Source organism: Lolium perenne, chromosome 1 (genome assembly GCF_019359855.2).
Source record: "Lolium perenne isolate Kyuss_39 chromosome 1, Kyuss_2.0, whole genome shotgun sequence".
NCBI classification, from domain to species: Eukaryota; Viridiplantae; Streptophyta; class Magnoliopsida; order Poales; family Poaceae; genus Lolium; species Lolium perenne.
Window position 1 is genome coordinate 249,246,025 of NC_067244.2, and position 22,759 is coordinate 249,268,783.

Sequence of the window (22,759 nt, forward strand, 5' to 3'; positions counted from 1 at the left end):
TTGAGTACGCTCGTACTCATACCACTCTTAAACCCCATGCTTAGATTGTCTGAATCGTCTGGAGGAGGACTACGACAACCCTGAAGGAGCCGAGATCATCGGCTATGAAGAACCAGACCTCTCTGGAGGTGTTGAAGGCGTAGACTACCTTATAGTCTACGGAACTGGGGAGGCTTCCGGTGGAGATCAAGCCTAGAATCATCGAGTAGTAGTAGTAGCCGAGCAGCCCGAACTCTTAATACTTAGCTGCTCGCGAGAATAAATGTACAACTTAATGGGATAGCTATATTGTAAGCTAAGTTGGGTTCGCCTCGAACCCAGGAGTAAACCTCTTAGGACTCAAGAGGAGCTCCGTGACGATATGTTTGTTATGCTTGTAATAATAAATGAATGAGTTATGGATCTGCTATGTTCTGTTGTACTACTCTGAGGGATGTAACATTTGCGGACTGGTACTTCGTGAATGTTATATCAACGACTGGCATACTACAACATGCAGTGGTATGCAGGGTCACCACAACTCCCCACTATGATTAGTCTAACTAAACGTCAATATGGACATTACTTGGGCCACTTGTCGTCCTAGGTTTGCCAACAGGTGGTGACTCATGATTTCACTAGTACTCCCTCCTTACCAGGGTATAAGGCGTATAAATTTTTGCACGCTTATTAAGAAGAGTTGAGGCATCGTTAGCCAGGAGAGAAAAAATCGGGAGGTTTCCTTTCCTGCCCCTGCATGCAGCGCTACCTCCTCCTTAATTCTCTCTCGGGAGACTCCAATGCATGCACGAGCCTGATTAATGATGCCCTTGATTATAGAGATTCTTATGCATGCACAACCAATTAACGTCACGCGAGATGAGAGAGAATTGAGGAGAATTAAATCCAGTGCAGTAAAAGGGGATGGCTGGTGGGCTGACTAGTGGTAACTGCAGCGTGAATGTTAAGGATCATTTAAATCTGATGAGGGTATTTCGGGGAGGCTACAACCAGCATGCAACCTACGCCTTAAGGGCATCTCCAACCGGCCGACCCAAACGGACGCGCTGGGCCGTCCGTTTTGGGCCGTTTGCGTGGCCGCCCGGACACGCGGACAGCGCCCCGCGTCCGCGTGTCCGTTTGGGTCGCACGCGGCGCCCAACGCGGCGACCCAAAGAGACGCCACATGGTTCGTCTTCGTTGCGCGGCGCTACGCCATGGCAGGCCTCGACGGGACAGCCATGGTGGGCAATGGAACGCGCGGGAAAGATCCCGCGCGCACCAAGGTTCCCGCGCGCGCGAAAACGCCATTGGCGCGCGCTCGCGCCCACGTGTCCCGCCAGCCCGCCGGCTCTCAGAGACGGAGCCGGTCTCACACACACCGCATCACCGTTCTCTCCCCCTCCACCTTCTCCGGCGCCATGCTGCGCACCCAGCAGACCACGTGGGCCAAGCTCTCCCTCGCCGCCCGGGCCAGGTTCCCGCGGACGGAGGAGGAGGAGCGCGCGGACTCGCGGTGGGTCGCCGACGACGAGGCGCTCCGCGTCGCGGCAGAGGCGGCGGCGGCGAAGGAAGGGGATGCGGAGATGGTGGAGGCGGCCACGGACGGATGGCACGAGACCGCGGACGGGCCGGGTACGAGGCCGCGGAGGAGGGGCGGCCGCCGCGGAGGAGTCCGTCGACGAGGAGGACCTCGCGGCGACGAACATCAACGTCGCCATCGAGGAACGTCTCGCCGACCTCACGCGCGTGACGAAGGAGCACGAGGCCACTGCCGGGCCGGCCGCCGCCGACAGGGCGACCTCCTCGGGCGAAGAACCACTGCTCGCTATGCGAGCAGCCCGTCACCTCGTCCGAGATGCCCTCGCCGAGCGGCGCGCCGGGAGAGGCTGCTGCGTCGGCGGAGCGCGGCCGGCAAGAGCGCATGCGCCGGCGCTCGGGGAACCACGAAGCCTGTGCCGCCGGCCGCGTCCGCCTCGGGAGGCGCGCACACCGTGGAACGCGCGGCCTGCGCAGAGCCGGAGCTATGCGGGAAGCGGATGATGCCGCAGCAGGAGGCGGAGCGCGAGCGCGCCCGAGGCGCGTGGACGGAAAGGAGGAGGATGAAATTCTCCGCGGCCGCCGCAGCCGCTGCCGCCGCACCACCCAGCTCGTGAGCTGGAGTGGAATCCTCACGCGTACAGGCCGCCCGCGTCGAGTGAAATCCACGGCCCCGACGGCGAGCCGGCGAGGAGCCGCCGGCGAGGCCGCCGGCCCCGTACGTAGTAGGATAGAAGTAGTAGTTAAAAAAAAATGTAGTAGGTTCTTCTAAATGAAAACAAATGTTTATGTCTATGACACGCGGGCCAGGGCGGACAAGGGGCGGTCGCGAGCGACCAGCCTTCCGCGGCCACGCAAACCCGGCCCAGATTTGGGCCGGGTTTGCGTCGTTCCGGACGCCGCGGCCGTCCGCTTTTGCGGTGCGTCCCCCCGCTGGGCCGCGTTTTTGTCCGGCTCGACCCATCCGGACGCGCGGGCGCGGGATGGGTCGGCCGGTTGGAGATGCCCTAAGCTCTGATGAAATTTTGGAAAAAAATATTACGCCTTATGCCCTGGTAAGGATGGAGTATAAACTAATAAAATTAGTATTGAGAACATCCTATTTTTTTAGTAATTGTGAAACCAAAGCAAGCTAATCGTCCAACTGAAGTAATTTGCTCCAAGGGGGGCCTTGTTTTAGCTCCCCAAAGCATCTCCTACTTGTCACGACGAAGAATAAGGGCACTATTTTTATTATCTTACTCTACCACTCCGTACATGCAGGTTTAAGTCTGTGTATGCATAGTTTAATGAACAAAAGGCCTATGCTTCGCTCTAGGTAAAATTGAACAAAAACTACCTCACCTGAAGCAGTTTTGTTTAGCACAAACAACCAAATCTTTCCTTTCGGACAAAAATTTAAGATAAAACATGCTCTTTCTCTTCATTTATTGAAAATATCACAAATTAATTCCTTGTTTTTGGCACATATCAGCTTTGTATAATATATTTAAGATATTATTATCCAATTTATTCGATTGAAGTTTGCCTTAAATACATGTGCGCCTTATTCATAGGAAATACTCCATCTGTTTGTTATTATAAGACTAGACATAGTATCATGCATGTCATATTTTGGAAGTGGCACAATAATTAATGAAAAGAGACGTGAGGGTGGTACTCCCTCTCGCGAATAAGTGTACGTTTTCATTTTTTAGAAGTTAAACATTTTGAAATATTTAACTAAATTTCTATGCAAAAATAGTAACTTATGTGACATCAAATTGCCATATTATCGAACTACATGTTAAGATGAATCTAACAATATTAATTTAGTGTCATAAATGCTGCTATTTTTTCAAATAAATTGGTCAAAGTTGATAAAGGTTGACTTAAGGCATGTACCTTATCATAGCACTTTGAACTAAAAAAATTAATGCAAAATAGTACAATTATTTAAGGACGGATGAAGTATCGTAGGGAGATAGTTTGTACCATATCATAGCACTTTGAACTAAAAAAAATTAATGCAAAATACATCATGTGCTTAAGTTTGCATTGAGCCTCATGTGCATAAATTTGCATTGAGATTCGATAAAATATTAAATACGAAGGAACTATGATACCAACTCATGATACTATGTATTGTAGAAGTGGTATCATAAACTAGTACTAACATTGTGACTAGTCTAAGGATAGAGAGGCAACTCGGAAACGGTAAGAAAATGCATAATTCACCTCATTAATTATTGCATTCACCAATACGTAGTTCCACATGCATGAGAGAAGAGAGAGAGAAAAATAAATAAATTAAAGGGGAGTGGAAAATAAATGAGATATGCCTTATAATTCATACTCCCTCCATTCCAATCAATAAGATGCCTTCGTTTTGCGTATATTCTTTTGATTAAAAATTACTTTGAATATTAAAAAAATTAGGTATAAAACTAATATCGTTACAAAGTTTTTTTAAATACGAATCCAATAATACTAATTACATATTTCCTCTATTTCAGTTTACTATTCCTGCACGTGTACCTAGGTTGTCAATGTGATCTATATAATTTAAATTGTATAACACAAAAAATGTACAAGTAGAAAGTATAAAAACTAAAGTTTTTAGTGGTATATTTTTGATAATATATATCTTACATTAAGTTGATCAAATTAACAATCTAAGACATGCGTAGGACTAATAAACTGAAGCGGAGGGAGTATGATATAATCAAGATTTGATTGCTCAATGTTTTGGTGAAATATCATCTTAATACGGGTGTGCGTCTTCTTCATCGAAATAGATGTAGTAATAATTTTAAAAAGTTCTTTGTCCTTATAATCTAAACCGAGTGAGTACATCCTATTTTCACCGCAAAACCAAATTAACTTTTTTTCCCCTTTTCTACCAGATAACAAGGCCAAAGAATGTTACGAAACATAACATGAGGACATTGTTTTTGCTCCCGGGGGCATTTGCTCCTCACAGTACCGTTCAGCGTGCGCACGCACCCCTACTAGCTACTTGAGTCGCTCCTACTCCTGCACTGGTACGTGCTGGTGACGGTGGCAAAATTAAGGTGCAGAGCGCGTATTGCGGGGAGACAACAGACAACGATGTGATGTACTCCTCGGCGTGTAGAGTTCTAATGTCAGGTGGTAGTTTTGAGACACACAAATGTAGTACGTAGTAGGTGTTCAATTCTGCTAAGCTAAAAATGCTAGGGCAGTGTCTCATAGTTTTGGTTATTTCTGAATCTACTACTGCATCATAGCACAAATAAGGCCATTGCTATTTCCATGTGTGAAACCTAGCTATGTCTAAATCGATGTTGCAACTAAAATACGCGGATACTCAATTTTGCTCTGGCAAATAAATAACCATGAGCAAGCCCTTTGATTGCCTTTCTTTAAAGGCAACCTAAAAAATACTCTCTATTAATAAACATGAATATATACCCGCAAGTTATTTTCTAGTCAGAGTGACCCATTGTCAGTTTGTCACTGAACAGATTGGGAAGGGTTTCGCCGAGGCTATGGAGAGCATCAAGCTATAGGTTGCGAGAGAAAGTGTTTCTGAGGGGTCTCCTAGTAAACAAAAAGCCTCACGCGGCCATGGAGGGTATGGGGCGTTGGCTAGCCAGAGGAAGATGATTTTGATTTTGCCAGGTGGAGACAATTTGATAATCTAGGGTTTTACTATTTGAAGTGAATATGAGAGTAACTAAACGCCAATGTGGACATTTCCTACATCTGCTTGTGATCGGTTTGCCAACAGTTCATGATATGTGATTTCACAAGCATACACTAACTTTTTTTTACTAATGGAAATAAACTTTGAAATCGAAGCAATCATCCAACTGACGTAATTTACTGGGAGGGTGTTGGGGCTTGTTTATGCTCTCACATGCATTTGCTCCGGGTGATGATGAAGAATAAAGGCACTATTTTTATTCTCTCATGGCATGCATATTTGAGTCTTATCTGTGTATGCACAGTTTAATGAACAAAATACGCATGTTTGGTCGTCGGTAGAAATGAAAAAAAAAACTACTAGCTCATTTAAAGCAATCTTGTTTAGCACATGCTCTTTTTCTAAATTTTTGCCAAAAATATCGCAAGTTTGTGCTTTGCATCACTGGGTATTTCTAAAAATAACTGGGCGATTTTGCAAAAAAAAATCAAGTTTGGATGGCACACGGATTTGTGGAACGAAATGTTTACCGGAGAAATGACGCGGTTAGGGCAGTAATTGACTTCACACACCAAGCCATTCATTTGAATTTCCAATCGAATGACAGTTTCTGCCCATAATATGAAACATGTTTGACGAAATAAAATAGATGAGGTGCCCAAAAACCAAACTTTTAAATCATCTAGGCTCAAAAAAAATGTGCTCCAACGGATGCTGTAAAGCACTGTGGTGATGCAAATAATCAAAACCCTAACAATATTCTCCGTACAAGTGGTGCAACGCAATACATACGCCTTATATTTTGGATTTGAAATACCACTGTGTATATGGGTTATGTCTAGGAACGGAGGAGCTATCATCTTGTAGTAAATCCAAAAATATACGTATCGGTGTTGCACATCTATGTTTTTTTTGGAGATGTATGGATTTTAGGGTGGACATGGTTTTACACGAGAACCTCTTGTTCAGAGAAAAGCCTCTTGTTCAGAAAAAAAAAGGCTCTGGGAGACTAAAAAGCGCTACGCTAGAACTACTACATCATTCGCAAGTCCTACGGTAGAGTAGTTGCCGTTTGAGCTGTGCAATTTTCACCATTGCCAGTTGTACTCCTCCAGTGCACAGTCTACGATACGGTCTACTCTACTGGGGGTGGAGTATGTGACTACTACATGCTTCCCTGCCGCAGCAGCCCCCACCAAGCTCTGCTCGCCCGCCTCCCGCCTCCCGCCTCTTCCGCTCTCCTTTTCACCTTTCTGCTTTCTTTAATCCCTCCTTTTCCGAGCGATAGAAGAAAATATCGCCAGCGAGCCGAGCGGCGAGCAGAAATAGAAGTATTGATTTCTACTGCTCTCTCCCTCCCTCTCACACAGACACAGAGCAGCCAGCCGTTGCTTGCAGTGGCCTTGGCCGCTTCCCCTTTTGGCTACTACTAGTCCCCGGCACCTCCATAACCCCCATTCATGGCCATGTCCACTCCCACACAGCTCCCTCCATAGCCACCCCACCCGAGCCCCGGACGGACTCTCCTCTCCCACCCGCTTCATTTTTCACTTCCATCCATCGATCCTCGTGCTCCGCGCGCGCTAGCTCTCCGTTGGTCTGCTCCGTCGTTCCTGCCGCTGCTGCTGCGCCATGGCCGGGATCGACCTCAACACGGTGGAGGAGGACGAGGAGGAGTCGTCCGCGCTCGCCGGACCCGACTGCTCCTCCCACTCCCACTCCCACTCCCTCTCCCTCTCCCACCACAGCCAGGCCAGCTCCGCGGCCACGCCTCCGCCGCCGCAGCCCCACCGCGCCGGGGTGTGCCTCGAGCTCTGGCACGCCTGCGCGGGCCCCGTCGCGCCCACGCCGCGCAAGGGGGCCGTCGTCGTCTACCTCCCGCAGGGCCACCTCGACCACCTCGCCGACGCCGCCTCCCCTCCCGCACCCGCCGCCGCCGCAGCCGTGCCGCCGCACGTCTTCTGCCGCGTCGTCGACGTCTCCCTCCACGTGCGTGCGCGCGCGCGCGCGCCGATTCGCTGCCTCTGAGCTTCAATGTGTCTGCTGCTTGTCTGCTCTGTCACTGATCTTCTGCTTGGTTGGTTTGCGCAGGCGGACGCGTCCACGGACGAGGTGTACGCGCAGCTCGCGCTCCTCCCGGAGACCGACGAGGCGCTGCGACGGATGCGCGACGCCGCGGAGGACGCGGGCGGCGGCGGCGACGACGGCGAGGAGGCCGGCAAGCAGCGGGTCGCAAGGATGCCGCACATGTTCTGCAAGACGCTCACCGCCTCCGACACCAGCACCCACGGCGGCTTCTCCGTGCCGCGCCGCGCCGCCGAGGACTGCTTCCCGCCTCTGGTGCGCAACATTTGCCAAGCTGCTCCAGCGATTCGTGTCTCTAGCGCCCACTGTACTGTCTTCAGGCGCTTTACTGAAACTGTTTGGTTTGGTCTCGCAGGATTACAGCCAGCAGCGCCCGTCGCAGGAGCTCGTCGCCAAGGATCTGCACGGCACCCAGTGGAAGTTCCGCCACATCTACAGAGGTACTCTACTACTTCAGCTCAACAAACGCATTCCCCTGAGGATTTCTACCACCTCCTTTCGATGGCTCGCTGTTCTATCCGTTGTGCATCTACTACTACATTCCCAAGTTCTTCATCCAGTCTTTCTGTACAGTGCATTAATCCTTCCCGGTCCGTCCTGCTGTTGCTGCTGCCGACGCAGCAACGGGGCTGAACCGTTTCAACCGAGTTGGGTTGCAGTACCGATGCATTGATTTTCTGCTTCTTCACCAACGACCAGCCACTCCTGGTTCCTGCTGAGCTGTGAAAACTTGAGAATAAAACTTGCATCATCTTTGCTCTTTGAGGACTTGTCCTTTTTTTTCCCCTGGTTGTTGCTTATCAAGCATTCCGCTCGTTGAGGACTTGTCCTTTTTGAATATCCATATGAGCTGACTTGAATCATTTCGTTAAGTTAGATCGAGTAATGACGCATTGATGTTTTTGTTTGTTCACTGAGGACCAGCATTTCTGGTTCTAGTAAGCACCCGCAAACAGGAAATACAGCCTCCCATCATCTTTGCTCTTTGAGGACCTGGAGTTGTGTTTACGCTTTGCTCGCTTGTCCTTTCGGAATATCCACCTGAGCTTTGCGTGATCCTTGCTCATGATTGTTTCCCAAGCGTTTGTGTTCATTTTTATTCTTAGCATTCCCTTAACTCCCTTTCTTGTGTTGTACCATATGTCCTCAATAGCTTTGGTGTGTGGTAGCTTTGCTAATAGTACTAGTACTTGCTAGAAATGATAGCTGTGTATTGTTCATTTCCTAGACAACTTTTTTTGTGTGGAGGTCTGGTCCCGTTTTATAAGGAATGTATAGGCCTACCCCAACATGTTAAGTGCTCCTTAGTTGCTGATACATCCACATCTGACTGAATGTCATACAGGCCAGCCGCGCAGGCACCTTTTAACCACTGGATGGAGTGCGTTTGTCAACAAGAAGAAGCTCGTCTCTGGGGATGCTGTCCTATTTTTGAGGTAGGCTAGTAGGATCATGCCTACAATTGTCACATAATGTTTCTGCTCCTTCCTCATTATTGTTCATTGGGTTTTAGGGGTGATGATGGGGAACTGAGACTGGGAGTTCGCCGGGCGGTTCAGCTTAAAAATGGATCTGCTTTCCCAGCGCTTTATAGCCAGTGTTCCAACCTTGGTTCACTAGCTAATGTGGCGCATGCTGTGGCTACAAAGGGCATCTTCAACATCTACTACAACCCCAGGTAACAATGAGCGTAATGGTTGTTTTATGAATGTCTTACATTGTTAATATTCGGTAAACTTCAGTTGTAGAAAAATACGATCGTTGTGGTTTCAGAAGAAGTCTGGTGTATGCAGAAATTTACAGTTGTGCTAGAACTTTTTGTATTTAGGGACTCATGTGGGTCTTAACTGAAAACAGTATTTATAATTTGGCTGTATTGTTTTGTAATGCTGACCCAATAGTACGTTGCATTACATGTTTTCTTGGCCATTTTAGTGTTCTTTCTGACATTTGAAGTTACAAACTCAGGATGTGTTCTTGGCTACTTAAGAGCTCTTGACAGTTAATTTTGAACTTGTTTTGGGAGCTGTTTTGTGTAATTGTTGAACAGCATGGTCACCTTAATGTTTTTCTTTCGTACTTTGACCTGTAAATTCCTGTATTTGTAATGCTAAATCGATAAGGTAGAATTGTAGATACCGATATACTTGATGCTGCTAGTTGCCTAGTCCTACTTTTCTTAATGCAATGTAGCAGGTTCTGATGTTGGTTGTTTCTTACAAATACTGACAGGTTAAGTCAATCTGAGTTCATTGTGCCCTATTGGAAGTTCACAAAAAGCTTCAGTCAACCATTTTCGGTTGGATTGAGGTTCAAAATGAGATATGAAAGTGAAGATGCTGCTGAAAGAAGGTTTGTCTGCTGCAACTGTTTTATTAATAACTCACATTATCTTGAAATGAAATACTGTATTTCTAATTTGCATGAGGTTATCCTACAGGTACACAGGGATAATTACTGGAACTGGTGATGCAGACCCTATGTGGCGTGGTTCAAAGTGGAAATGTTTGATGGTATGCCTTTTCTCACAGTAGATCATTCACAGTATATGTTGGTTTTCAGTAAAAACTTTCTATCTTGCACTGTAACCAAGTTAGATGTCAAATTGACCCCCATATAATTAAAAGGTGGAACAAGCTAAACCAGACCACAACCGGTAGACACTTGACGCAAAAACATAACATAATTTCTCCCTGTTATTCTGATGACAGGTAGTTAAATAATATACATTTTATGTTCAGAATTCCTGACAGGACAAATTGATTTTTTTCTTCCCCAGGTTTTACCTTGCTTCTAAACGAAAACATAAATTACTTGAGTAGAAAATAGTAATAAAAAATGTTGTAATGAATGTGAGTGTGAGCTGAATACCTACTCAGTTTGGTCGAATGCAGACACCTGTTGTAATGTATGTTTTAATGAATAGAACTAAGTGTGCACTTTGCACTGTGCTGATTTATCCATTATTTTCACTAGTGCATTGCGGTGTTTGCTTTGTCTATTTATGTTGCTGCCTTGAACTCCTCTTGCTCTTGAACTCTTTTTGCTATTTAGACAGTGTTTAACTAACAACCAAGCATGCATGTGACATGCTGATTTTTTTTAAATACGCTATTGTGAAGCTGACTTCTTTTTTGACATGTGACTAATTTTATTTAGCGGTTAATAATTAGTAAATATCTGTCGATTTTTATATTAAAAATCCAAATTGGCCTCTTATGAAATGTATTGGCATTATTTTGTAAAACATTAAGATATTGTTGGGGATCTCAGAAGTCAAAATACTCTTACAATTTGTACTCATTTAATTAACGAAACGAAAAAGGTTATGCAGGATTTCTTAGTCTTATTTTGGTAGTTACAATCTCTTATTATTCTCTTCCACACTGACAACTGTAATATCCAGAAAGCTATCTAACATTTCAGAATTTTACATTTTGAAAACGATCTTAGATACACTAAATGTTGATGCAAGTTTTCTTCTTAGTTTATATTTGACTCTAAAGTAATTATCGTGGAACATGTAGCCATGAATTTTAAGGCAAAAGTTACGTTTTTTTTTCCACCATATGGTGCTGTTGAGTTCATTCATTAAGGGCCTTCGCATCTTTTTTCCATGCAATCCCAACCATGAACCAAGTTCCATTATCAGTGAAATAAAGGAAAATCGGGGCAAGCAGCATCCGTAAGAGTTAAGAGCCTTTTGCATAAATGGGATGCTAGATATGTTTTATTAACATATTCCCATCTTCACAGGTAAGGTGGGATGATGATGCTGAGTTCCGTCGACCAAACAGGGTATCTCCTTGGGAGATTGAGCTGACCAGTTCAGCTTCAGGATCCCACCTGGCGACACCAACTTCAAAGCGACTGAAACATTGTCATCCCCATCCAGAATACATGGGTCCAAGTATGTCTTTTATCATAGTTAAAAACGATTGGTACCTAAATTATTCTCTTGTATATGCCCTGCTAAATAATCTTTTTTCCTTTTCCAAGATGGAGGTGGTTGCCCTGATTTTGCGGAGTCTGCACAATTCCGCAAGGTCTTGCAAGGTCAAGAATTATTGGGTTATAAAGCTCATGATGGTACTGCTGTTGCTACTTCACAGCCACGTGAAGCAAGAAACTTGCAGTACATTGATGAGCGAAGTTGCTCCAATGGTGTGAGTAACAATGTCCTAGGGATTACAAGACACGGTGTCAGAACACCACTTGGAGTTCCCTACCATTGCTCTGGCTTTGGGGAGTCTCAGAGATTCCAAAAGGTCTTGCAAGGTCAAGAAGTTTTCCGTCCTTACCGAGGAAGTATGGTCGATCCGCGTATGAGAAGCAGCGGTTTTCATCAACAAGATGGTCCTTATACACCTGCCGTGGCGAATAATTGGCATTCACAACAGCATGGTTTTCCTTTTGGGCCACCAGCACCAGTGCTGCAGTCTCAATCATCGATGTCACCACCTTCTGTCCTAATGTTTCAGCAGGCTAATTCAAATGTCTCTCAGTTTGAATTTGGGCTTGGGCACCTGGATAAGAATGAGGGCGATCGACATGCTAGGTTTGTCTCTGCTGAAGGTGTTGGAAGGGCAGGGCAAGCATTGTCGCTCCAGCCTCATCTTTTTCCAGGAGAAGTGATTGATGGTCATGTTACAGCGGAGAAGCTGCACACCCCACCAGACAACAGGGATGTTGCACCTAACAGTTGCAAAATATTTGGTATCTCTCTGGCTGAGAAGGTTCGAGCAAGGGATGGAATTGGTTGTGGCGATGCCAACTTTCCATCTCCAATGCAGTCCTTGAAGCAACAAGTGCCAAAATCCCTCGGCAACAGCTGTGCTACTGTAAGTGCTTTATGCTTTGCAAACTCTTGTGCCCTCCTATGGTGAACTGCTTTGCTAACTAACATTCATTTCTTCAGGTTCATGAGCAAAGGCCTGTTGTTGGCAGGGCGATCGACGTCCAACAGTGGATATGACAATCTGTTACTAGAGCCGAATTTGAAAGTCGTCTGGAGGTGAAGGGAAATTATGGTAGTGTTGGTGATTCTTGAGAGCAGAAAAGCCTCTGCTCTGACCATTCCAGTCGAACTTGTATCTTGTTAGTTGTTGGTGGAGTCTAGTACCTTAGTTGGCCACTGTCAGCAGTGTTTGTGGCTGCTGGAAACCTGAAACTACCTGTGTTATGTATAACATGTATGCTATGACAGGCCTGTCTAGCTGGTTCTCCTATAATTCGTATGCTAGTTGGCCATGGCATGGTTGCTCCTGTCTCCCGTTTATCAGTTCTTAACTTCTTGTGTATGCATTCTCTCTATGGCACGGAAAACGACCAACTGAAACCGAGCAAGACAAATGGTTTTAGAAAGTTCGATACTCCCTCCTTGCCCAAATGTAATGCATATAAGAAAGGAAATTATCAACATCTAGCACTATATTATAGCAAGGAGTGACTACGGATGGTTTAGATTAAGTAGAAAAAGCATCACAGTTCAGCTTGAAATAGTTGAGCTGAACTTAACTAGTCTCAGATTGAAAGAGCAATATGATTGCAGAGTCAGTGCGCGCACCGACTTCATGAGCATTATCACGCCATAAGCTGGCTCAGTCATAACATCACGAATGTTTCCTTTGCATTTTATCATCGACTAATGTCGTTACATGGCAGCATTCATAGCACAGATCACATAACTTCAGAACCTGTTTCCAGGCTAAGAAAAGAAAGCATTTATCGTTACGCCAGAGGTTCGCTCTCCAGCATTTTGCAATTTTGTTGCTACTCCGTAGCTTTTAGGCAGTTTGATCATCGTGTGAATTCACTCTACAATGGAGTGCAAAAACTGGAAAACATTCACGCCATAACTGCTTACTTCAGCAGAAATCATTACAAGCACAAACAAATAAGACGTACTCCACTTGTTTACTTCAGCAGGAGACGATCTTCTAATTGTAATGCTTGAAACTTTTAAGTAATAAAGCGACTTTTATCGAAAAATTGCAGAAGAACATACATATCCATGCATAGATGGAAATATTGTAGCAATAATTCACTCAACCGGCAGTGCTCCATGCCACTGCAATTGAATCAAACAAGGGCAATTGCATCACGGGGCGGTACTCCGTGCCGCTGTCTTTGCTTCGGTACACGCCACCATGATCTTGTTCAACCTTACGGCCACATCACTCATCGTCATCCTTTGGTCGGGCGAGTAGCTGGAGCAGAGCAAACCCAGCTCGAATAGCGGCACAAGAAAGCCTTCTGAGTTGATGCTAGTAGAACCTTGCAGTAGCTGGTCATCTACAACACGGACAAGCTCTGAAGGGAATGCCTCAACAACCCACTGCCTAAGACTTATATCTCCAACAAAAAATGCATCTGTGGGTCTCCTTCCAGTGAAGACTTCAAGAAGCATGATCCCATAGCTGAACACGTCGCTTTTTCTCGATGCTTTTCCAAAGGAACCGTACTCTGCTCATGGAATCCAAAGACAGAAAATGAGAGCCTGGTTTGATCAATCATAACAAATTAATTTGTGTTCTAGTTACATACCTTGTGCCATGTATCCAACAGTGCCTTGCATGCTCGCATTAATCATGAAGCTATCATCACCTAGTAACAATCTTGCGATGCCAAAGTCTGCTACATGGGCCGTCATGTCCTCATCAAACAGCACGTTGCTCGGCTTTAGATCGCAGTGCAAGACCACCTCATGATTCTCATGGTGTAGATATTCCATTGCCATGGACAAATCGAGCATGACACGTAGCCTCTCAAGGAACCCCAAGTGATTTGTGCCTTGAGAGTCATGTAGGAGCATTTCTAAGTTGCCATTTTGCATGTACGGCAACACTAGTGCCCTGAAGTCCAGGTTGGTGCAGGTGTTGAGTATCCTTATCAAGTTGCGGTGCCGCGCCATGCGCAACACACCACACTCAGCATCAAAACTTCTAATGGCTGGTTCCAACAGCATGTCAAGAACTTTTATGCAACCACCTCACCATTGTGTAGCTGGCCCTTAAAAACTTTTCCGAAGCTTCCTGACCCTAACAAGTTCCTGTTGCTAAAATTATCCGTGGCACAGACGAGCTCATGGTAAGAGATCAACTGATGCAAGTCTAGTGTGCCAGCAGAAACTATCTCCAATTGTTGCTGCTTAAATTTCTTTCTCATCACCATGTAAGCACCGAAGGCTATTGATCCAATAACAATGATGATAATAGGGAACAATACTTTCAGCATGTGGCCATTGTTCCTTTGGGAGGTGCTACTTGGGCACATCAAAAATCCGAAACGTGAAGCACCGCAAAGATGTGAGTTCCCCATCAAAGATTGCATGCTAATGTTTGAGAAGACACCTCCTTCGGGTACGGGACCATGAAGATTATTGAAAGAGAGGTTCAAGCTTTGCAGGATGGTAAAGTTGGCAAGATATTTGGGGATGGTTCCAGAAATGATGTTATGGGACAGGTCCAAAGTTTGCAGGCTGATTAACTTGACAAAAGATTCTGGGATTGAATCATTGAATAAATTGTGTGATAGGTTCAAGAATGTTAGCATTTGAAGTTGTCCAATCGACTCTGGGAGACTGCCAACCAAATGGTTGATAGAGAGATCGATGGTGTCAATATGTTTCAGATGGCCTATATCAACTGGTAATGAGCCGTTCAAAAGGTTTTGAGACAAATCTAGCTCGAGGAGCCCATCAAGATGAAATAGACTTGGTGGTATAGTGGATGATAACTGGTTACCAGATAGTATCAAGTGTTCTAAGTGTGTAAGGTTGCCCAAGCCCTCTGGTATGGACCCAGAGAAATTATTGTGGCTGAGGTCCAATTGTTCTAGATTCTCTAGAAATGTAACATGTGTTGTGATGGGTCCGGACAAGATGTTTTCTCTGAGGTTAACAACTAGGAGATTCTGCAACGGAATGGTTCGGGAATTGCACCATGCAGCTGGTTTTCAGAGAGATCTAGCAAAACAAGACCAGTTAAATTTGAAATCATAGCGGGAAATTCGCCAACTAACTTGTTCCCATTCGCAAAGAAAATTTGTAGCTGACTTGATAGATTCCCTACACAGGGAGGGAGAAGCCCGGTGAAGTTATTCAATGAGATGTCTAGCCACTTGAGCATTCTGAAATTAGAAAACAAGGATAAGAAGCTGAGATCCCCGTGCAGATGGTTACTTGAAAGATCAAGTTCTATGAGAGAGTTTATGTTACCAACTGTTGGAGGTAACGATCCAACCAACATGTTTGAGCCCAGTATTAGGACAGTTAGCTCAGACAAGTTACCTAGAGAAGCAGGGATGTGTCCTGTTAGTTTGTTCTGCGATAGATGCAACACCGACAATTGGGACAGCCATCCTAATGCTGCCGGAATGGGTCCTGTCAGCCCACTGGAGTAGAGGTCTAGGATATTTAGCAAAGTGAGGTTGGCAAGGACAGCTGGGATTGTACCAAAAAGGTTATTTCCTCCCAAGGAAAGGAAACTAAGATGATTCAATTTTCTCAACCATGTGGGTACAACACCCTCGAAAGAGTTATCAGGCAGGGCGAGAACTCTGAGGTGGCGACAAGATGAGAAAGCCGCTGGAATCTGGCCTGTGAAATTGTTTTGTTGGATGGAAAAATATTGTAGCGCTGGGAGGCTAAAACTTCCATTGCCAGGGATATAACCAATTAAGTTGTTGCCACCAAGAAATATAGCATATAGTCGAGACATGTTAAAGATGGGCGGGGGCACCATGCCAACAAGATGATTGGCTTGTAGGTCAAGGTACTCGAGCACTGGCAAAGAGGCAATACAATGTGGAATTGGCCCAGACAGGCTGTTGTTGCCGATGTCCAGGTAAGTTAACAAAGGAGTATTGTTGAACAGATCGGTCGGTATGGAACCACTGAGGTAATTCAGGTAGAGTCCTACCCTGGCAAGATTGTGCAGGTTTTGCAACTCCAACGGGATTGAACCAGAAAGATGGTTACATTGTAGGACAAGAAGTTGAAGGCTTGTGAGGTTTCCTATGCTAGGAGGGATGCTGCCTGACAGAGCATTGAAGGCAAGGTTAAGGAACTTGAGGCGACGCAGCCTTCCTAACTCATCTTGGATCGATCCGGTGAGGTTTGTGTCGGTGAGTTGTAGGAAGGAGAGGAAAGAGAGGTTACCGAGCTGAGGCACAAGGGACCCGTAGAGAGGCACCCTCGCTAGACGCAACGCCATGACACGCTGCCTGCGACGGCTGCACGAGATGCCGGCCCAGTGGCAGAATGATGTGCCCGTGGTCCAGTTGCCCTAGAGGATGCCGTGAGGGTCGGCGAGCTGGGCTTTGAAAGCCAGAAGCGCGGCGAGATCCGTGTCGCTGCCGTTGCCCTCGGCCTGAGACAAAGAGGTAGCCGAGATGTCAGTCGGCAGTACTAGCACTAGCATTATGACCAGTACTGAAACGAGGGCAGACGATGAGGCGGTGGCCATTGAGCTAGCTGTGCCACCGAGAAGACAATATACTTTGCTTTAACAAGGGGATCTAGGCGCACACCGCGCACATATAAACGGGCTTTCTGAAGGGTGCAGGCTCCAGGGTCAACCAGCTTGATTTTGAAGTCAAACAAAACAGCATTTGTGGACAAATTAATCAGTAAAGTTTTTTGTGATAGCAGTAGCACACACCCACAAGACTTCGGTGGAGAATTAATCATCATTACGACGAGGATTCTTACCCATAGACTGCATTTTTGCAAGACTTCTAGTTCTACATGTAAAGATTCCACTGGTTTTGTACGTGTGCAATCTAGCTTTTCTGACCTTGATAGCAAGGCAATTTCAGCGCGTTAGTGCAAAACCCAAAGGTACTGCTGGGACTATCAACAGTAAGGTGATTTTGAAGGTAAAAGATAGGAGACTGATGCAAAGCAGCACCAGCAGGCATCATGGAAGTCAATACAGTATAACTTGTGAGCCTCTTTCGAATAGTGACTGAGCTGCTGAGCATCTAGCAAAAATGCATCCGAAATAGGTAGCAAAACAAAATTGTAAATGATGTTCTCAACAATCATCAATGAAAACCTTTGTAGCACATACCCAAACAGGAAACAGCCTCTCTGAACTGCCGTAGGAGCTCGTCGTACGAAGCCATGAGCTCCAGCACTCTTCCTCGAGCCGCTTCACCTAGAGAAAATTCACACGGGTTAGTGGTTTCGAGGCGAGGCCAGATTTGGGGGTCTTGTGCGGTCGTGTGCCTTGGTCGGCCTTGCTCGGACCTCTCGAATTCGACAGCGAGAGACCTCATGGAGATGAGGGCATTGCGCATGTCCTGCGGGTTTGGGATTTTTACAGAGTTAGGGTTTTCCCGGATGGAATCTGCAGTGGGGGGAGATGCATGGAGATAGGGGTTCTTACGCCGACGAGGAATTGAGCCTCCGCCGAGGCGTTGTCCGCAGCGGTAGCGCGCCTCGCCGCCGCCGCCCACATCTCCGGCAAACTCCGCGATTTCTCTGTTTTTTTTCCTCCCTCCGGCGAGGGAATGGAGGGAAACTGTTTTTTTCTTTTCTTTTTGGAGGGAGTAAAGTACTGTACTACTGACTATGGCGTGTTTATGCGGCAAATGATTAACTGACAAGTTTAGACGGGGTAAAGATTTCTAGTACAGTACATTGCTTCGTCAGCATGGTTTAGAATGATCGGCACTTTCACTTAGGTGAAGCAAAAAACCGAAATCTTTAAGATTGATTCTAAATTATTACTGCCGAGATGGCATATTTTTCTGTTTGTTTCGCACTGCCTACCTCTCTGTTTCTCTTTGTTCCTTGTGATGTGCAAGATGCAAGTTTGAAGCGCGTTAGAACACAATGACGCACCGTACAACATGACAAATCCTGACAAGACTGGTAATTTGAAGTTTGAATACTTATTTGAAACATACGCACAAAGAAACATTGCGACGTGGTCTAGAACATGGCGAACCACCGTGATGTTGTATGATTGTTTCTTCCAAACACATTGAAACAATGTTGATTCGCTTTTGAAAGTATCTTGAACATAAGAACTATCCCTATTGTTTTCAAGAACATTCCTATTACCTACAATCTAATGCACTATAAAACACTTCACAAATTATAAACAGGAGCTTGGGCACATCGATTTATTAAAATTGTGTGGATGTTATATTTTGTTTGTCAATCGCGGGCAACAAGCTGTTGGAGATGCCCAAAGAAACTAGTAAGGAGAGAGTAACAATTTGTTGTAGAGCATCACTTGACTTCCCCCAAAAATGTGAACAAAAACAAAGCCTTTGTATAGTATCAAAAGAACAGTGAGACTGATGCAAAGCGGCACAGAACAATAATAATCCTTCGATGTACTCCATGTAGCTTAAGCTTGATACGTTAGTTAAGTTGACTGTCAGAGAAACCACATTCCTACAGAGCACACACAACGAGACCGAACGAGCCAAAGAGCAGCACCCACCCAGCTGCAGTGATGGTCCACAATGTTGCCCCCTGATCAGAACCAACAACTATCATCCTACAGACAGACTACCGAACATGCACACCATCATTTTTTCTAGATGCCGATCACTGGTTATCGCCATCCTCGCCGTCATCCATTAGATCCTCATCGTCGTCCAAGACGTCCTCTACGTCTGTAGGCTTTGTAGCACCACCGCCCGATGAGCGCAGCTCTTCGATTTCCATACGGAGGTAGTCATCACAGACGAGCTTCGCAACGCTTAAGTCCTTCGGGCAACCTGGTTGAACAGATAAACTGAAGCAGGGACCTTGTGAAAAGAAAGAGCAAGGGTGCAGAGAGCAAGTGCAGCATACCTGCAACAGGGCACTTCAAACCTTTGCTCCTTCTGATGTAGTCTAGGATTGGAATCTTGTCATAGATGTGCCTGCAGTCCAAGCTGCAGAGGGAAAGGAAACATCACGATGTTTGTATTTGGACAAACATTTGCAAATATTTTAGCTGGGTGCAATTTCTAGCGTTTTGCGTCCATTGATAACACCCCTTCACTGAGCAAAGAAATCAAAATAAACAATGACTGGTTTGATCGAAAGCAATGCTTATTGTTCCATTCAGAATTACAGTTTGTTAAACAGAGAGAAAAATATTTTCTTATGCCATGCAGATCATAGACAGAAGCACAACAGGGAAACAAATCCGAATGATTTTTGTATATATTATGTTCATCAAACACAAGAGTAACTAAATCCTGATTACTTCCATTAGACTAAAAGGAGAAGCAAAATACAAATAGGAATACAATGGTGGGATATTGAATTGTGTCTCGAAACTTTACTCGACTTCTGCAGGCTTAAAACAAAATGTGAATGGATATTCTTCAGAACATGATGCCATGCTAAAGAAACTTGCGAGTAGGTATTATCTGGTAGAAAACACAATAAGAAATGGATACCGAAGTGTGGCTAGAGCTTCAACCTTTCACGTTCATAGCTAACACCAATTTCATAGGGTTGCAATAGAAAACGGAGCACTGAATGCTTACCTGCGAACTGGATTTGCCACCTCAATTATAGGCTTCATAGTTAAGGGGCAATTGGTATTTAGGATGCCGTTCTGGGTGCTAGTCATAACAAGGTCCTCTTGTTCGTCACCAGGCATCGGTTGACCTGCATGGTGAACATCCTGCAGAAGAGAGAACAAAGGTACACAAATGATCATGCATTATTATCGAAGTTTAATTGTTATTTTTGCACCTCTTTCGGCAGTAAGCTGAGCATCTAGCAAATGCATCTAAAATAGGCAGCAGCACTTAATTGTAAATAATCTTCTCAACAATCATCAATAAAAATATCTGTAGCACATACCCAAACAGCCTCCTTGAACTGCCTTAGGAGCCGCTGGGTGTCGCCCGACACCCGCGAGGTCCCCTTGACCTTGTTAACCTCCGCCTCGATTAGTTTTTTGAAATCAGTCGTCTGTGAACCAAAAGCCACGCCGAAACAAACAATTAGCACAAATTGCAGAAACTCGGACACTCCAGTACAGAAGCATCACGGCCGCACCTGATCAGACGGCTGGTAAGCCCCAGGCACCTCCCTCACCGCCTCGGCGAGGTGCGCGCACTCCTCGTACGACGACATCAGGTCCAGCACCTCTTCCTCGAGCTGCTTCACCTGAAAAAAAAAACGCGGTTCGGGAGTTAGGGGTTTCGAGATTGGGGCTCCCGTGGGGCTAATGCGGAGCGGCGGCCTGCCTTGTCGTCCTTGCCGGCCCTCTCGTAGTCGACGGCGAGGGACCTCATGCAGGTGAGCGCCTTGCGCATGTCCTGCGGATTTGGGGATTTTTACGAGGGGTTAGGGTTTTGCGGGTTGGAATCGGAGGGGCGTTGGTGGTGGATAGAGAGGCGGGGAGATGGGAGTTCTTACCACGACGAGGGATTGAGCCTCCGACGAGGCGTTGTCGGCAGCGGCGGTGAGCCTCGCGGCCGCCGACGACATCTCCGGCGAAAACCCGCGATTTTCGTTTTTTCCTCTGCTGGGAATGGAGGGAAACTGTTTTTTTTTTCCTTTACAGGAGGAAGGAAGGATAATCTGCGAGGAGAGTGGACAAATCGAAGCTTGGCTACTATATTTGTGAACTGGGGCATGATTACAAAGCCCATGGGCTAAAAAGTTGAGTAGTTCGTAGAGGACTTTGATACAGTACTTCTTTGTGAGGCTAGCCCAAATTAACCATGGATTATTTTCTGGAAATTTTCCTTGCTAGTCGGAGAACTATTTTTTTCTAGGAAAATGTCTATTTTAAAACTACATCAGGGTTGGGAGAAGGTCGCCACGAGCAAGGTCCCAGATCAATTGCACCAACCGCCGCCTCCGGCCAGCCCCATCACCTGCGGATCCACCACCGAAGCCCACTGACAATCGTTGCCCGCCACCACCGTTGGAGATCAGAGTGGGGGCACCGATGCTTGAGATCTTGGGAAGCCCGCCAAGGTTAGCCACCACGCCACAAAGACTTTGCCCAACGACGGTGCCGGATGCGGCGGATGCAGGAAAACGAGAGACGCGGTTGAGGGTTGGCGGCTAGTGGCCGCCTCATGCGGCCCAGCGGCCGCCCGATGCATGGGGTCGGGAGAGGAGCTTCTGAACGGCATTAAATTTGTATCAGTTGATCGGTTTCAAAAAATTGTTTCATAATATATCGATATGATTTCAAATATGGTGCTACTCTTTTTTACTTAAGTTTGATGAAATCTAAAGAAAATCACTTGAGTATTCCCTCTGTCCTAAGTTAAGTGTCGCAACTTTGCTTATGATATATTTATATCTAGAAAAGGCAACGGGACAATTAGTATAGAAAGGAGGCATTATATCCGCTCCCAAATATTGTATGTTTTGGAAAGCTAATTCTTTCCGGAAACATACTACATTACGGAGCGGAGTAGTGTTGCTTTTTTTTAAAAAAATGGAGGCAATTTTTTTGCATCAATCTATTAATTAAAGAGAAGTGTTTTGACAAGATAGTCCGGAGAAATAAAATACAAAACCACACTCTCTCAGCATTATTTCACCCAAACGCTTCGCGCTCGCCATCATGCACAAGCAGGCTTCCTTCTTTATTTTGTCGAGGATTACAAGTGGTGGTGCATGCTCTTTTCATTCCAAACTTTCCAAGTGACAAGCAAGCAAAGGGAAGCCATGGTCTTGCAGTTGGTAATGGGGTTGGCATCATGCTCGGCCAATTCTTGATAGATAAACCTGTACATTGATTCGATTGTATATTGGGAACGCCTGACCAATCTTTGATACCTTGCCATAAGCGTTTGATGAAGTGGCAATTCATGAAAAAGTGGCCAACCAACTTTGTTTCTTTCGTGCACAAAGGACATGGACTACAAATAGGCCAACTCATTTTTGTAAATGGTCCGTTGTCAATGTTATATTTTGCATTAGAAGCCACGTGATTCTGTTTTTGTAGGAGGGTCCCAAGCCCTCCACACCGTCTTGTACATGATGGAGACAATTGATCACATGAATTGCACCTCATACGCCGATTTGGCTGAATATTGCCCATTAGCTTTGAGCTTCCAAACAATGCCATCTTCCGTGTTATCATGAGTTGCACGTCTTGCAAACGAACATAAAGATCCACAAATTTTTTGAGGTGCTCCAAGGAGAAATTTTTCCCAAATCCACTTTGCTCACCCAAGCATTGTCTTTCATAGCTTGGTTTACCTTCCAAGCTTTCCTTTTTGAAATAGAGAAGACTGGCGTGAATCGTGAAATCTTTTGGCTTCCTACCCTCAAGCCATGGGGCCTCCCAAAATATTGTCTTACTCCCATTTCCAACCATGATATTGGTGGTGGCAAAGAAGATGTCCATGTCCTCCGCAGAGCATGGTTTACCGGAACCCATCCAAAAAAAATCGAGGTCCTTCCGCTCCAGCCAAGGCTATCGTAGACGAAGAGCCATTGCAAACTTGTCCAAATTCATCACACCCAAGCCCCGGCATTTCTTAGGGTGGCACATC

At 45.7% G+C, this 22,759-nt stretch overlaps 2 protein-coding genes and 1 pseudogene across 2 annotated transcripts; 1 reads left to right on the top strand and 2 right to left on the bottom strand.

The window, feature by feature from the left end:
- Positions 1-6,570: 6,570 nt before the first annotated feature.
- On the top strand, positions 6,571-12,535 carry LOC127327565 (auxin response factor 15). Its single transcript, XM_051354341.2, is given in 11 exon segments — positions 6,571-7,174; positions 7,277-7,525; positions 7,626-7,710; positions 8,616-8,706; positions 8,784-8,948; positions 9,503-9,622; positions 9,711-9,783; positions 11,027-11,180; positions 11,270-12,111; positions 12,189-12,228; positions 12,231-12,535. Coding segments are annotated over 11 exon segments (2,205 nt in total). The 5' UTR covers positions 6,571-6,817; the 3' UTR covers positions 12,260-12,535.
- Positions 12,536-13,147: 612 nt separating this feature from the next.
- LOC127327566 (uncharacterized) lies at positions 13,148-17,807 on the bottom strand (annotated as a pseudogene).
- Positions 17,808-18,598: 791 nt separating this feature from the next.
- LOC127327569 (E3 SUMO-protein ligase MMS21) lies at positions 18,599-20,816 on the bottom strand. The gene is made up of 7 exons (XM_051354344.2): positions 20,655-20,816; positions 20,483-20,554; positions 20,292-20,402; positions 20,094-20,204; positions 19,772-19,911; positions 19,086-19,168; positions 18,599-19,009 (listed from the first exon to the last, which is right to left on the bottom strand). The coding sequence occupies exons 1-7, from the start codon at positions 20,724-20,726 to the stop codon at positions 18,837-18,839; spliced, it is 762 nt and encodes a 253-aa protein (XP_051210304.1). The 5' UTR covers positions 20,727-20,816; the 3' UTR covers positions 18,599-18,836.
- Positions 20,817-22,759: the final 1,943 nt, after the last annotated feature.